The sequence below is a fragment of the Microtus ochrogaster genome, chromosome 15 (assembly GCF_000317375.1).
Source record: "Microtus ochrogaster isolate Prairie Vole_2 chromosome 15, MicOch1.0, whole genome shotgun sequence".
Classification (NCBI taxonomy): domain Eukaryota; kingdom Metazoa; phylum Chordata; class Mammalia; order Rodentia; family Cricetidae; genus Microtus; species Microtus ochrogaster.
The window spans coordinates 13,215,639-13,229,010 of record NC_022017.1 but is presented as its reverse complement, the minus strand read 5'-3'; the positions used below and the strand labels follow the sequence as shown (position 1 = coordinate 13,229,010).

The 13,372-nt window shown below is 50.2% G+C and overlaps 1 protein-coding gene across 1 annotated transcript in view; it reads left to right on the top strand.

Annotated features, from left to right (window-relative positions):
- Fam83f (family with sequence similarity 83 member F) overlaps positions 1-7,736 on the top strand; it is a 30,802-nt gene extending 23,066 nt beyond the window's left edge. Inside the window, exon 5 of the mRNA XM_005354170.2 lies at positions 6,418-7,736. Within this exon, the coding sequence (XP_005354227.1) occupies positions 6,418-6,467 (50 nt within the window). The 3' untranslated portion in view covers positions 6,468-7,736. The remainder of the gene's footprint in view (positions 1-6,417) is intronic.
- The last annotated feature ends 5,636 nt before the right edge of the window (positions 7,737-13,372 follow it).

Below are 13,372 nucleotides of genomic sequence, written 5' to 3'. Positions count from 1 at the left end.
GCACGGGATGGCCTGTGAGGACTCCCTCTCCTCGATGGTGCTCAGGTCATGGTTATAGTAACTCTAATCAAAGAAGGAAGTGTGACAAGTTCTGTTCTGTTTTTTTATTTTATGTGCACTGGTGTTTTGCCATGGGTGTCAGGTCTCCTGCGAACTGCCATGTGGGTGGTGAGAATTGAACCCAGATCCTTTGGAAGAGCAGATAGTGCTCTTTAACTGCTGAGCCATCTCTCTAGCCCCAAGTTTTCCTTTTATAAATGAACAGTGCACAGCACTGGCTGTGAGTCTAGGCCTCCTTCTGGCCATCCTGCTCCTTGCTGTCTTCCAGCGCTCACCTGGTCAAACATACCCCGTCCTACTGTTGCCCTGACCAGCTTTCTGGTTTCTATGATAACAATTACGTTGTTTTCCCCATGTCTGTTTGTAGCCAGATTTGCCCTCTCGGAGATCTCCTTGAAGCCCCTTTTCCCTTTTTTTGAAGTCTTTTTCCTCTTTCTCCAGAGCAGTCTCCGACATGACCTTTCATGAGTCTGGTAGTGACATGGAGCAGGCTGCTGTGGGGCCATTCTCATCTCAGCTTCCCTCCCTTGGAAGGACTTCTGTGCTGGGATTTTTCCTTCTGCGGTTGCAGGGCTTTGCAGTGATGAGAACTGAGTTTCCTGGCTGGCTCACTATATGAAAGCCGGTTGTGAAGTATCTGTCCCTAGCAGCACCAGGGCTCCAGGACCCCAGTATCCCATAATCAATGACCTAGGTCAAGGAAATCACCTGATCAGAAGCACTTCGTGTCCTGTTGGACCCAGGGCTGTAGCTCCCTCATAGAACAGGTCTGGGGGGGTCTCTGCAGTGAGGCACCAGGACCACCCCCCAGCCCTGCTGCCTCCAGTGGGCCCACACTGCTTGAGCAGGCCAGGTTCCATACGGCCACTTTCTTTCCCTTCGTCCTCGTGATGACCCTCATGAGTCCAGGTGCGCGTGGAAAGTGCATTAAGTGACTATAAGCCTGAGTCAGGGCCAGGCCTGGGCCTTGTCCTGGCAAGGGAGGAACTGGTCCCCATTCCCACTCCCTTTGGGCTTCCCTAGCTCCCCAGCACCAGATGCTGATGTGCTCTGTGCCTCTTGTTTGGAAGGAGGTTGCCATGGTGAACACCTGGCAGTGAAGAGGAGGGGGTAAGCCCAAGCACAAAGGGGCTGTTTCCCAACTCCTGACTGGAAGTGAGGTGGAAGCTTTCTCTTCCTGCCCCTTACCATTAGGTGCTGTTTCCATAGAAACGAAAAGACCATTGTCTTGTCCCTTCCTACTGCCTCTGGTGTCAGATTCCCCTGCTTAGATGACTTGGGCAGTTAGTGTTTGCCACTGCTCCTTATCTCAGAGCATTTGTACACTGCCCTGGAGCCAACAAGCCGACCCCATTGTGCCTTTGGGAGTGCCTGCTCCAGAGCACCCAGTCCCCGAGCAGAAGGACTAGGGTAAGAGTGGCTAACACACATAAGAAAGTCTGAACTGTGTCGTCCCCTCCTCCATCCTGGGGAAGAACATAGAGGTAGCACAAACAGACACACACGCACACGCACACGCACCCTGCCACCCCCACCAAGGCCCTGAAATCCTAGCTCTCTACTGAGACCTCTGGCCCCTGATTCTTGCTCAAAGGCAGAGCTGAGAAGCCGAGTTTTTTCTCCCAAAGACCCTTCTACACCTACACCTCCCAAGACCTAGGCTCAGGGACCTCTGATGCCTTCCCTCAAGGTGGCAGCCACTGAGCTGCTGACTATACACCTAACAATGCAGCTTGGGCTCCCACCCTGGGCCAGCTGGAGCTTGTGATGGGCTGGAACCATTTCAGCTTTCTCCTCAGAGAAGGAACCCATCCAGGGAAGGAATCCCCTTCCCACAGGGAGCACTCACGCTGTAACAGAGAGTGGTGGCATGATCTTAGCTCCTGACACATTGCCCTTCCCTCTCCAGGGCTGTCTCCTCTTCTAGAGGAGGAGGGGTAAACTAGGGAGGGCTTCTGAGGTCCCTTTGAGTTGATGTTGATTGTCCTATCTGTCTCTGCTCCGTCTTGTCAGAGAGAACGTGGGTGGATGACAGGGTGGGTGAGAGAGAGGAAGATAGGAAAAGCCGAGAGCTGACAGCCTGTAAAATTGCTTGATAAGAAGTATATAGTTGTCAAACAGCATGCAAAGTTTTGCAAACCCAGGTGTGGCCCTGGGGAGAATCTCACAGAATAGCCTCCTTTGGGGCTGGAGTGGGAGGGTGCACAATGGAATCAGCCTGGCAGTTTGAAGACCCAGAGCCCCCTCTAGTGGCTGAAGCTGGGTGTCCGTTGCCATTTTTTTTTTTTTTTTTTCTTAACTAAACCTAATCCGCACTGGGTTATGAGCTCCTGCCTTCCGGCCACTTGCCACCTGAGCCCATCTAGGTCCTCTGGGCAGGCTCTCTGGGAGCAGAGATATCCCAGTCTCAGGAGAGCTCAGCTGGGGGTCGTTGTTTAAAATCCTGTGAATAGAGTCTGCGCTACTGGGCTGGGCTCAGAAATCTGCATTTTCTAAAAAACCACTATGAAACAGGATTTAGTCAACTAAATGTATCATTCTCTGGATGGCATTCACCATATTGGTAAAGACTAAGGAATTGATGACGTTCAGCAAAATGTGGAATGCTAGTGGTGCTGACAGTAAAAAAACAGCTCTGGAAACGAGAGCTTTTATCACAGCTGTTGCCATGAAGATCCATTTCATCTTTTAACCAATCCCCACTGCCAAGAATTTAAAATTGAACACTAAATTAAATCAGAAGCATAACATAGGAATGCCAGTATCAAAGAAATTCATGTAACAAAATAGTGGATTTCAGAATCTCCAACACATGAACACACTCTTGTGAGGTCAGAATATGGTGGCGGTGCAGTGGAAGAAGAGCTACCTTTCCCTGTTTGCTTCATACGACACATGGTAACCAATGCACTGGCGGGTCATGAAGCACTGAATGTAGATAACTGCATTTTGAACAGGAGCATTGATTTTCCCGCAAAGCTCTCCATTGCAAAGGTGTCTCCAGACCAGCACCAATACAGTTAGTTAACAGGAGACTCAGGCAAAGCCCTGCCCTTGGGGGGGTCACTAGCCTAGAGGGGAGGTTCTAGGCACTGTTTTTAAACTCCTGAGACATGCTTGGACAATGGACGATGGTTTTCAAGTGTTAAAGAGGACATGGAGTGAAATGCTGTCACTCAGAACTCAGAAGGTTTTTGCAAGTGTTTGCCTGATGGTGGCAACCCACCTACAAGATCCTTGAACTCCAGAAGGGCCAACCCCATGTCCACAGACAGGCTGGGAAGAAAGGGGGCAGCAGGGTCTCTTCCTCCCAGGGCCGCGTCAAAGCGGCTGCAGCTGCCTCTAAAGGTTAGCGCTGGTATCATTTCCTGCTTCTGTGGAGACTGAAAGGCCTGTGATGCCGTCTCGGATTTTAGACCTGTGGCTGCAAGGCTCCTGAATACAGGGACTTCAGGCTCCTCTATGTTGCCTGTGGGGCAGGTGATCTTGGCTGGCTTGCCTGGAAATCTGAGTCCTCACCAGGGGTGGACTAGTGGGGAATTGCTCTCAGGCTGTGGACCTGTGGCCTGCTCTTGGGACTATCAAGTGTTGCTCCTGAGGAGCATGGGTCAGGCCCCAGCTGGTGTGTGGACTCTGTAGTCAGATGTGATTATCCTGGATCCTGGGACCAACAGGGGGTTCTGGTCACATGGATGAGGTAAGCTACTCTGCTTCAAAGATTAGGCAGCTGTACAGTTCATATATGTATGATTTATTTCATTTTGTGGGTATGACTGTTGGTCTGTGTGTATAGATGCATAGGTCAAAGCAGGGCACTGGATCCTCTGGAACTGGATTTACAGATGTTTGTGACCCCTCATGTGGTGCTGGGAACCGAACTCAGGTTCTCTGAAAGAACAAATGTTTTTAGCTCCCCAGTCAGCTCTCTAACTGGGTTGTGCTGTTCTTAGAAGACCAAACAATTTGTCTGTCTTCCCAGATCCTCCGAGGCTGTCTGGGCCTCTGGTTTCTCTCTCAGAATGGTACTAGGTGAGTGTGCATCACCCAGTGTTGTTTGTATTGCTCTGAGCTCCAAAGAGCTAACCGTTGTCTGCTTACTTGTTTTGTCCAATAAGAATATGGTATTGAAATGTTGGCTCTGTGGGGCACTGTCCTAAATGAATCAGGGAATGGAAAGAACGAAAGCCCTTTCTTGTGGCACCCGTTACCCTGGAGACGGTTGAGGGCGGGAGTATCGTGACTGTGTGTGATTCAGGGTGAACGGAGGAGGCCTCATTGATTGAGGAGCACTAGAGCAAAGCTTCAAATGGACACATGGACGTCGGAGAAAGAATGTTCCAGATAAAAAGAATGTGGAGCCCTAACAGCAACAGGAAGAGGGGGTTACTGTCATCACAGTCCTGTTGTGACTTTCCCCTTCTCTTGAAGCACCTTGCCTGCTCTCCGCTGTGCCACCCGCCCAGGCTGTCACATTCTAGTCCCTCCATTGTGCCACTCTCCTGCACACCATGACCCGTTCCTGCCGCTCTTCATTCCTGTTCCGGTCTTCAGGGCTAACCCTCTTTGCAGGTGGCTTTCTCACATAAGTCTTCTTTGGGCCACTCACTTCCCTGCCACACATACTTCATAAAAAGAAATTGGGCGTTTGGTGTAATTCTTCCACATTGATCTGAGTGGGTACAAGGCATCTGCCTTTGGCAGTTTTCTGGTGAATGAGCATGGAAGGAAGGATGGAACACTAAGAATTTCCCTTTAAGCCTATTTCTCTTTCAGAGTCCTAGAAATGAATCCTGAAGACAAGGAGTAGCTCTAGACTGGCATCCAGCCCTACAAATGGAAAGGTCAGGGCCTGCTAAAGACCGCCTTCTCTGGGAAGAACCTGGCAGGCACAGACTCGGGGTGCTCCCGTACTCCTGCCCTGCTTCTGAATCCAGAGGTTGATTTTACTTACCTGCCCTCAAGTGCTGCTGTCTCTGGGGAGACACTGGGTATCCACTTAGCAGGCCACGCAAACAGAAAAGGCCACTGAGGAGAGCAAGTGGGAGCCATGCATCCATTCTTGCTGCAGCAGCGAGGGGTGCTAGAATTTAATGTCCTTCACAGACCCACACCAGACACAGCCCTCGGCACTACCACAGAAGGCCAGTGGTTTCCTGTTCTACCTCGTTCTAGGCATACCCAGGAAGGGCTCTGCTGGCTTTGCAGTAAGTCCTGAGTGAGTTCATTGTAGCCCCAGTGAGGCAGTGACTAGTAGACCAGGGACAGCGTGCCTGGGCAGTGTGGCCTTCAACAGGCATGGGGACTCACGGAGGGGCTGCTGCACCACAGTTCCGGGTCTAGCCCTGCCCAGGGCCTCTCTGCTACTACAACACACAAGACGTAGTCGTTACCTTAATTAAGTTCACAGCTGAAGTGATAGGGACGGTGGTGTGAGCACCAGGGAAATTGTCTTTGTTGTCTAAGGGGATTGGGCAGGAAGTAACACCGTGCTTTCCACCTGGGAGAAAGCAGCCAGCGGCATTCTGAAGATGTGGACTCTACCTTCAACTGTCCAGTGTGGCCAGTCAGAGGTGTCAGGCCGGCCTCACAGCTCCCCTTCCCCCCTGCCCCAGAGTCTAGAGCAGGATTCTGTCGTGAAAATGGTTGGCATCTTTTCCTGGAATCTCAAAGGAGGTAGAAGTAGTTGTAGAGGCCCAGGAGAGGAGGAAGGGGCAGCCTAGAGAAAGGCAGCCTTTGCAGCCCAGGACTGTGCTGTTCCATCCTCTGCCTTGGCCGCCCCCCAGCATGTGACCACACTGCCCACCAGGGCAGCTGGCCCTCCCCTGGCATAGCTTTCATTCTCTAACTCAGCTACCTGAGTGGCAGAAGGAGTTAACACTGGACAGGAAGGCCAGGGGCTGGCACTGGCACTGACCACTTCAGGGTCAGGGCTACCGCTTCAGCTCTCAGTAAGGCAAATGGTTCCGGCTCTCATCATTGCTGCCCATGCCCTCTATGACCTCTGCATGTGCCCTTGGTTTCACTTTGAGAGTCTGAAGCTGCCTACAGCATTCAGCTGCTAGTGATAGGACTCCTTAAGTCATGCTGGCTGATTCCAGAGTCCCTGTCATCATTGGTCAGAAGACACAGACCACTTAATGTCTCCAGTCATGGGAATCCTCCAGTCGTGGCAAGGCTGCTGAAACAGAGAGTACCTTTGCTTTCCTGGGTGCCTTGTTGACCTGAACCAGCAGCTTGGCAGAGAGGCATTAGTCCTTAGCTCCCAGCTTGCTTATTGGGGTGACTCGAGGTTGGGCTTGTGGCAAACTCACTGAACTTGTTACTTATGCCTTCCACATCTGTGCCCTGTCTCCACAGGTAAAGTGACTCCTAGGACTAGCAAGCCCAACAACTGTGTGATCGCCTGAGCTGCAGGGTAGTGGTGGGTGGAACCTGCAGATGCCCACCCATCCTGTCCTATGCTGGGGAGAGCATGGCCTATACCCTGCATTGGTTCACACATCAGCACCTAACCAGGTCTCCTACCCTGCAGTCTCCACCCTGGTCTTAAGATCTGAACCCCAGATGGCAGGATCTCAACCATCACCATCTCCAGCAGACTGCTATGGCCGGAAAAGGAACACTGATACCTTGTTTATATGGAGTAGAAGCCTGGCTAGCATCTGTTCTCCTTTATGCCAACCTCCTCTCCACTGGGCCAGCCCTGTCCTACAGGTCCCCTGGTAGGACAACTGCCATTCTTCCTACCTTGGGGGACAGGATATCCAAGGCAGCCCCAGCCACTTGGCTTTTTGTTGGACTTCTGGTGCTGTCCAGTTCCCCATACCCCAGAGGTTGGCGGGAAAAGGGACGAAGACGGGACTCAGAGCCAGTTTTGCTCTAGCCGTGTTCCCAATGCAGCTGATACGACCTTAGGGACACCTATTCCGGCTGGCACCTGAACTAGTCTCTGAGTGGAATGGGCTGGGGATGGTGCTACTTTGGCCTCCTTTGGTAGTGGCAGGATCTGACGGTGGTGAAGAGCCCCTTCCCTCCTGCACTGCCATAGCCAGCCTGGCCTGAGTGCCCTGGGCCTCCCTGGCTGTTGCTGTGGAAAACTGGGGCCCACAGAGCGCCTTTCCCCATTCCTGAGCCTTTCAGTAGGCTTTTGTTTACAGGCCCTGTGAAGGATGGGGGTGCAGGGGAGGAGGCTGGGCCCAGGAGACAAGAGCATTTGTGTTTCGTGACGGTTCCTCCCTGAGCATTTGTGTGGCCTTCACACACTAGGGCTTCCTCAGTGAAATTTCAGCCAAAGACTAGCCTTAGCCTCCTGCGAAATGTCAGGCTGTTCTTAGACACCTCGGTTTCTCTAAAACAGGGTGGCCTAATTTGCCACAGTACTAGGCCAGGACAACCAGCCCCACTGCCACCTCCCCACACAGTGAATTGTCCAGGCTGAGGGAGAGTGAACATTGACACAAAAGACACTATCTAACTGCAGACAGAATGACAGAGGGCAAAGGGCCACACAGAAGCCTTTCCATTCCTCTAAACCAAGCTTATGTCCCCTTTTCTTTCGGAAAAGCCCTTGGGTACCACTAGTACTGGGAGGGACACAGGCATCCAGTAAGAGGCAGGGAGGGAGCACTGTGGGCTGTAGAAGTGGGGCAATACATGGTGACCTATGCCTGTGTCTGGCTTCCTGGCTGGTGGGGAATAAAAGGGAAAATAAGGATGGTCTCAGCCCAGCGTCCACTCTGTTCATGAGGTTAGCTTCCGGGAGTGGGCAAGGGGCCCCACCATGGCTTCCCAACCTTTTGTGAGGATTAAACACTTCTGGTAAGTGCTTTCTGAAACAAGGCCGGCAGTGTGTCATGTGCTTATTCTAGAGGAAGGGGAGGCAGGTGACATGGGAAGTGGCCTGTTACACCTCTGTTGCACTTGTCACCTTGAAGACATGGAATGCAAGGCCCCTAAACTACATTGGGGATAAGAAATGACCGTGTAAAGAGTGGTCGCCTAAGACCAGGTAAGAGACCTGCTCCTAAGCAATTCTGTTAAGGCCATCTTCTCTCTTCCCAGTGAGGGAAGCTAGCCTATTTCACCCCTGTCCCTGAGCCAGCCCTTCTGGACAGGCAGCTGGAGGGAGAATGCTCTTCCCTACCATACCGCTTTGCTGTCGCTGAGCGACTCACCGCATGCTTTAGTCATGAGCCTTACAAAGGCTGGCTGAAGATAGAGTCTCTTGTGCAGGCTCACCACCATCCCCAAGTCCGCATCACAAGCGTACTCAAGGCCAACGCTGCAGAACCTGTTGGGAACATAGGATGTGGCCCAGGCTGGCCTCCAACAGCCGCTCAGACCTCCTGAATGCTGGGTTACAGGTGTGCGACATCGCACCCAACTTTACCTCGTGTGAATTTGACATAGCGTTTTGACTCTGAGGTTGGCTGACTTGCCTAAGATTTTCCATTCTGCAACGTCTTCCACCTTTGTCCTAGTTACCTTGTTTAACACTTCACTGCCTTGTTCTCCCAAGAACAGGTGTGCTTGTGTACACACATCTGCCTTCCATTCCGCCCTGTCAGATTTCCTCCCAATCTGTTCCCCTTCCTTCAGTCTCAGCCATGGTAAGCAACATGGGACATACCTACGTGTGTCCAGGAGTGGCCCCCTCCAAAAAAGAGCTAGCGCTGACAGCAAAAGAACTTCCAAACTCGAGGGAGGCAGACAGTCTGAGTAGACATCAGGAAGCCCCTGTCTGCAGCGAGTGGCCCCACCTGTGCCATGGCTACAGTGTATCACCTGGCACTTCCCTGCCCTCGTGTCTTCTTCCCCACAGGGCCCAGTGGGTGTCACGAGTCATGTACTGCTTTTCCAAAGGCACAAGATTTGCTTCAGAGTAGGTTCAGTGGGTTGAACCTGACCAAGGTAGGAAGAATGCATGCCAGAGAAAAGCAAGAGGTGGCAGGTGCAGACGAGCAAGTGTTCACAGGCCAAGAAATCCCGGAGCAGACCCGGCGGCCTCATCGGGTTAGCCCCAGGCTTCCCAGCTTACCCAGCTGTGGAGAAGGGAACATGCTACATACTCTGCCATCTGGTATGATAGGTGCCTATTCTTCCTTGGCCAGGCTCTAGGCACAAAGGCCACATCTGTCTGGCTCAATGTCATGACCATAGTATCTTCTTAATATCTGTTGGTTAAGTGGTTGAAAATTGGATGGCTAATAAGATTGATCAGTGACTGAAAACACTTACTGTACAAGCGTGGCCTGGGTTCAATCCCTGGAACTAACGGTAGAAGAAAAGAACCGACTCCCAAAAGTTGTTCTCAAACCTCTACATGTACAAGCTCTATGGTGACATGTGTATGGTCATCATTCACACTACATATCTGAGTCCTTTCCTAGAGAAACTGAGAAAGACCTTGACATTGGCAGGTTAGTCCAAATCTACCCCACTCTGTGGGAAAGACTGGAGTCCAGTTATAGCGATGCCCTAGTGCATTGTCTCTATACCTTTCCATGATACCCATTCAGAAACAAGTTCTTGTCCAGGAAACTGGTTAGAAGCTGAGGCAGTCTGAAGACGCCCAAAAGCAGCTTCAGGAACAGATGCCTATGGCATAGGAAGTGAGCTAGGACCTGGCATGAAAGCTGGCAAGCATGTGGGAGCCTGCAGAAGGAAAAGCACAAAAGGCAAAAACAGGAGGCATGTCCATAGTACCCATGATCCTAAAGGAATCCATTGTATGCCAAAGATCTTGCTTTGTGGTTTACATTTCCTCACTGGCAGCTTGGCGGTTAGGCGACTGAATAGGAAAGAGCTATTTAGCAAGTGGATAGTTACTGGGTGCCAGGCCTAGCGACACACAGTGACTGAGGAAGGCAAGGTTTGAAAGCAGAGTGGATGAAGTCAGGAGGTGGTGGCACACACCTTTAATCCCAGCAATTGGGAGGCAGAGGCAAGTGGATCTCGGCGAGTTTGAGGACCAGCCTGGTCTACAGAGCAAGTTCTAGGACAGCTAGAGCTACATAGTGAGAACCTGCCTTGAAAAACCAAACCAAAAACCAACAAGAAAAGAAAGCAGAGTGAATGCGTGCTGCTTGTGGTGACTTTCATGAGGGCATGAAGTAGACTAGGCTGTCCCAGACAGAGTCGAGGCTCTTCCACTACATGGCTAGGTGCCCAACAGGCTTACTTCTAGAATTTGGATTTCCTTATATGTTGTGTGGAAGACACCCACCAAGATAAAACATCTAGCAGGAGAGCATTCAGGCTAGGAACTTCCAGAAGGATGTTGTGACGTCTTCCTGTTCCCGCACCCTGGCAAACAGGTAAGCTCGGGGTGCTTGGTTGACACACTGGGCTGAGTACTAGTTCACCTGGAGGAAGTTTCAAGGCCCAGAGGTGGAGAAAACTGTCAAAGCCTCTGTTTGTGCACTGTTGGACAAGGACCCGAGTGTACCACGTCCTCACCTCAGAAGGCAGCGGGTTCAAGAAAATCTCATTTCTCTTGACTAATAGTTGTGGGTGAAACGGACAATTTTAGCTTTTCTGGCAAATACTGTAAATATGCAAAATACAAATAAAGCTTGAACCAAAGACAGTATTCTGTACTCAAGAAGCTGGCCCACTCAGTACCACACAGCCCTGCATTCACCCCTCTCCCATAAACTCCAAATTCTCAGGCATCTACCTACTTGCCTAGCTTCTCTGCCAGTGACAGCCAGACTGCCCCACAGCTACTGTACAGGGAGGAGCCTCCAGCCTTCCCCAAGAGCCCTGGTGACTCCTGAGGAGCCCTGTGGATGGCAGCACTGGTGGAGGACGGCTGACACCTTGTGGCCAGCTGGCAGCTTGCATCCTGCCTCTCTAGCGCAGATGGCCAGGCTCTTTCTGTAAAGGGTCAGAGGAAATACTCTGGGCTTTGACTGAGCCTGATGGCACACATTTCTAATCCCAGCACTCATGAGGCCGAGGCTGAGAGGATCGCTGCAAGTCCTAAGCAGGCCGGGCCTGCATAGTGAGACTGTGCCCCAACACACACACGCGCGTGCGCACACACAAAGCTTTTAGGATCTTCAGACGTTGTGCCTGTCTTAGCTACAGAGTAGCACTAAAGTAGCTACACAAACAAATGGACCCAACAGCTTCTGTACAACTATGGGAACTGAAAATGTCACACGTACAATTGTCACATTACCATGAAATAGATCGTTACAGTAATTTGTTTAGTTATTTAAAAATGTAGAAGCTCAGCGCTGGAGAGATGGCTCGTTGGTTAAGAGCATTTGCTGCCCATCCAGAAGAGTCAAGATTGAGTTCCAGCTCCCACATCAGGCAGCTCACAATCACCTGTAACTAGAGTTTCAGGGGACTGGACTCCGTCTGCTGGCCTCTGCAGGCACCTGCACACACACATGTACAAACATACACATATATGTAATTAAAAATTAAAAGAATGTAATTAAAATGTAAAAACACAAGCTGAGGCTATAAAGCTAAACTGTAGACCATGAGCCTGGCATTCTACAGGTCCTGGGCCCAATTCCAGCACCAGAAATATAATAAAAATGTTCAAACCATCCTGATCTTATAGGCTGTGGTGGCAGGTGGCAGGCTGGATTGGGACCACAAACATTACTTTGCTGGCACCTAACCCAGGGCACTCCTTCACACTCATGTTCCCATTGACTCTCAGATACCACCTTTGAAGTCTGTGTCATTGTTCTCTTGAGAGGAATCCCCTCATTTCCCCTCTAAAAGAAAACTCAAGAGCTGTTGTTGGTTTCTCTTCATTTTGTATGTTTGCAGATATGCCCATTAGGTGCCTGCCCTGTGCTAAGGGGCATGCAAGAGTCCAGAGCTTTAATATTCACTTTTGTTTAAAATAAAAACAACGCCAAGAACTCATTGTATCTCAGGCACTGTTAAGACAGAACTAGTCTGGACCCAAGGACAAAGGAGGACCAGTGTTATGATGGGAAACTGAAGAGTGTAGAAGGCAGAGAAGGCGTTTGACCTGGGTGTGGAGTTCAGAGGAGAATCTGTGAAGGAGGACGTGGTTCCTGAAATACTCCCGAGGGAACCATGAAAAGCCTAGAGAAAATCTTTTAGAATTGGAAGCACAGTTGAAGACTCAGACACAGTATATGTCCCCAAGACTTCTCTGTTCCTGACAGCAAGCTGTTTTGAGTGGAAGGGATATGAAGCCATTTCCCTCAAGCCTTCTGGGATTGCCTCAAGTGAGCAGTGATGGCTGGGTGCTTTTGGGGTTTAACTAATCCTTATGGCCAGCTTGTGGGTAGGGTTATTTCCACCCAGGGATACAAAGAATGTGCAGGGCGAAGCTGGAGTGAGTGGGGGGGGCTTTATAATGGTGGGGGTGAGGTGTTTAGACAGAGCTTTAAGAAAGTTCTCATTTACAAAAAAGCAAAAAAGAAAAGAAAAAAAAGAAACAAGCCGGGAGGTGGTGGCACATGCCTTTAATTCCAGCACTTGGGAGGCAGAGGCAGGCGGATCTCTGAGTTTGCGGCCAGCCTGGTCTACAAGCACTAGTTCCAGGACAGGCTCCAAAGGTACAGAGAAATCATGTCTCAAAAAGCAAACAAAAAAGCAACAACAATAACAAAAGAAGTCCAGATTCACAGGACAAGGAGACTACAAAATGATGAACTACGGGAAAACACAGACAACACACTAGAGGAAAGGGTGCCAGCACCAGGCTGAGGGCTTTTGGGGCGGATGCTTTCTCAAGACTCTCACACAGCCTGGACAGGCAGACATGGTAAGTGTGTTTAGTTTTAGTGGTGGTGGTGGTGGTAGTAGTGATGGTTGTTTTCCACCTTCATTAATTAAAATCAACGTGGCCTTGGCAATTATTTAATCTCTCTCTGTTGTCTTCCTTTCTTCACATGGACAAATAAGCTCACGTGACCCATGCTTGTCATGATGTCCAGCTTCATGTCTCCCACAGCCCCACACTCAGAAAGTGATGTGTTCCTCTTTAATATCCTGCCATCGCTATCCTGAAAAAACTTCAAAATTTTAAAAAAGAAATCTTTGAGTTTTCATTATAAATTATGGGATTATAATTATAAATTATGAAATTTCCTTATAAATTATGTATTTATGTATGTATAAAAAGGCAGCCCTGTCTGGCAAAATCTTTGTTTGCAAATGCTATGTTTGGGATTAGAGATGGAGCTTGGTGAAGTGTTTGCCCAGCAAGCATGGAACCTTGGGCTTCATCCCCAGCACTTTATACACCGGGCACGATGGCTTTCACCTGTAATCTCAGCATTCAGGGAATAAACAAGAACTCGAAAGT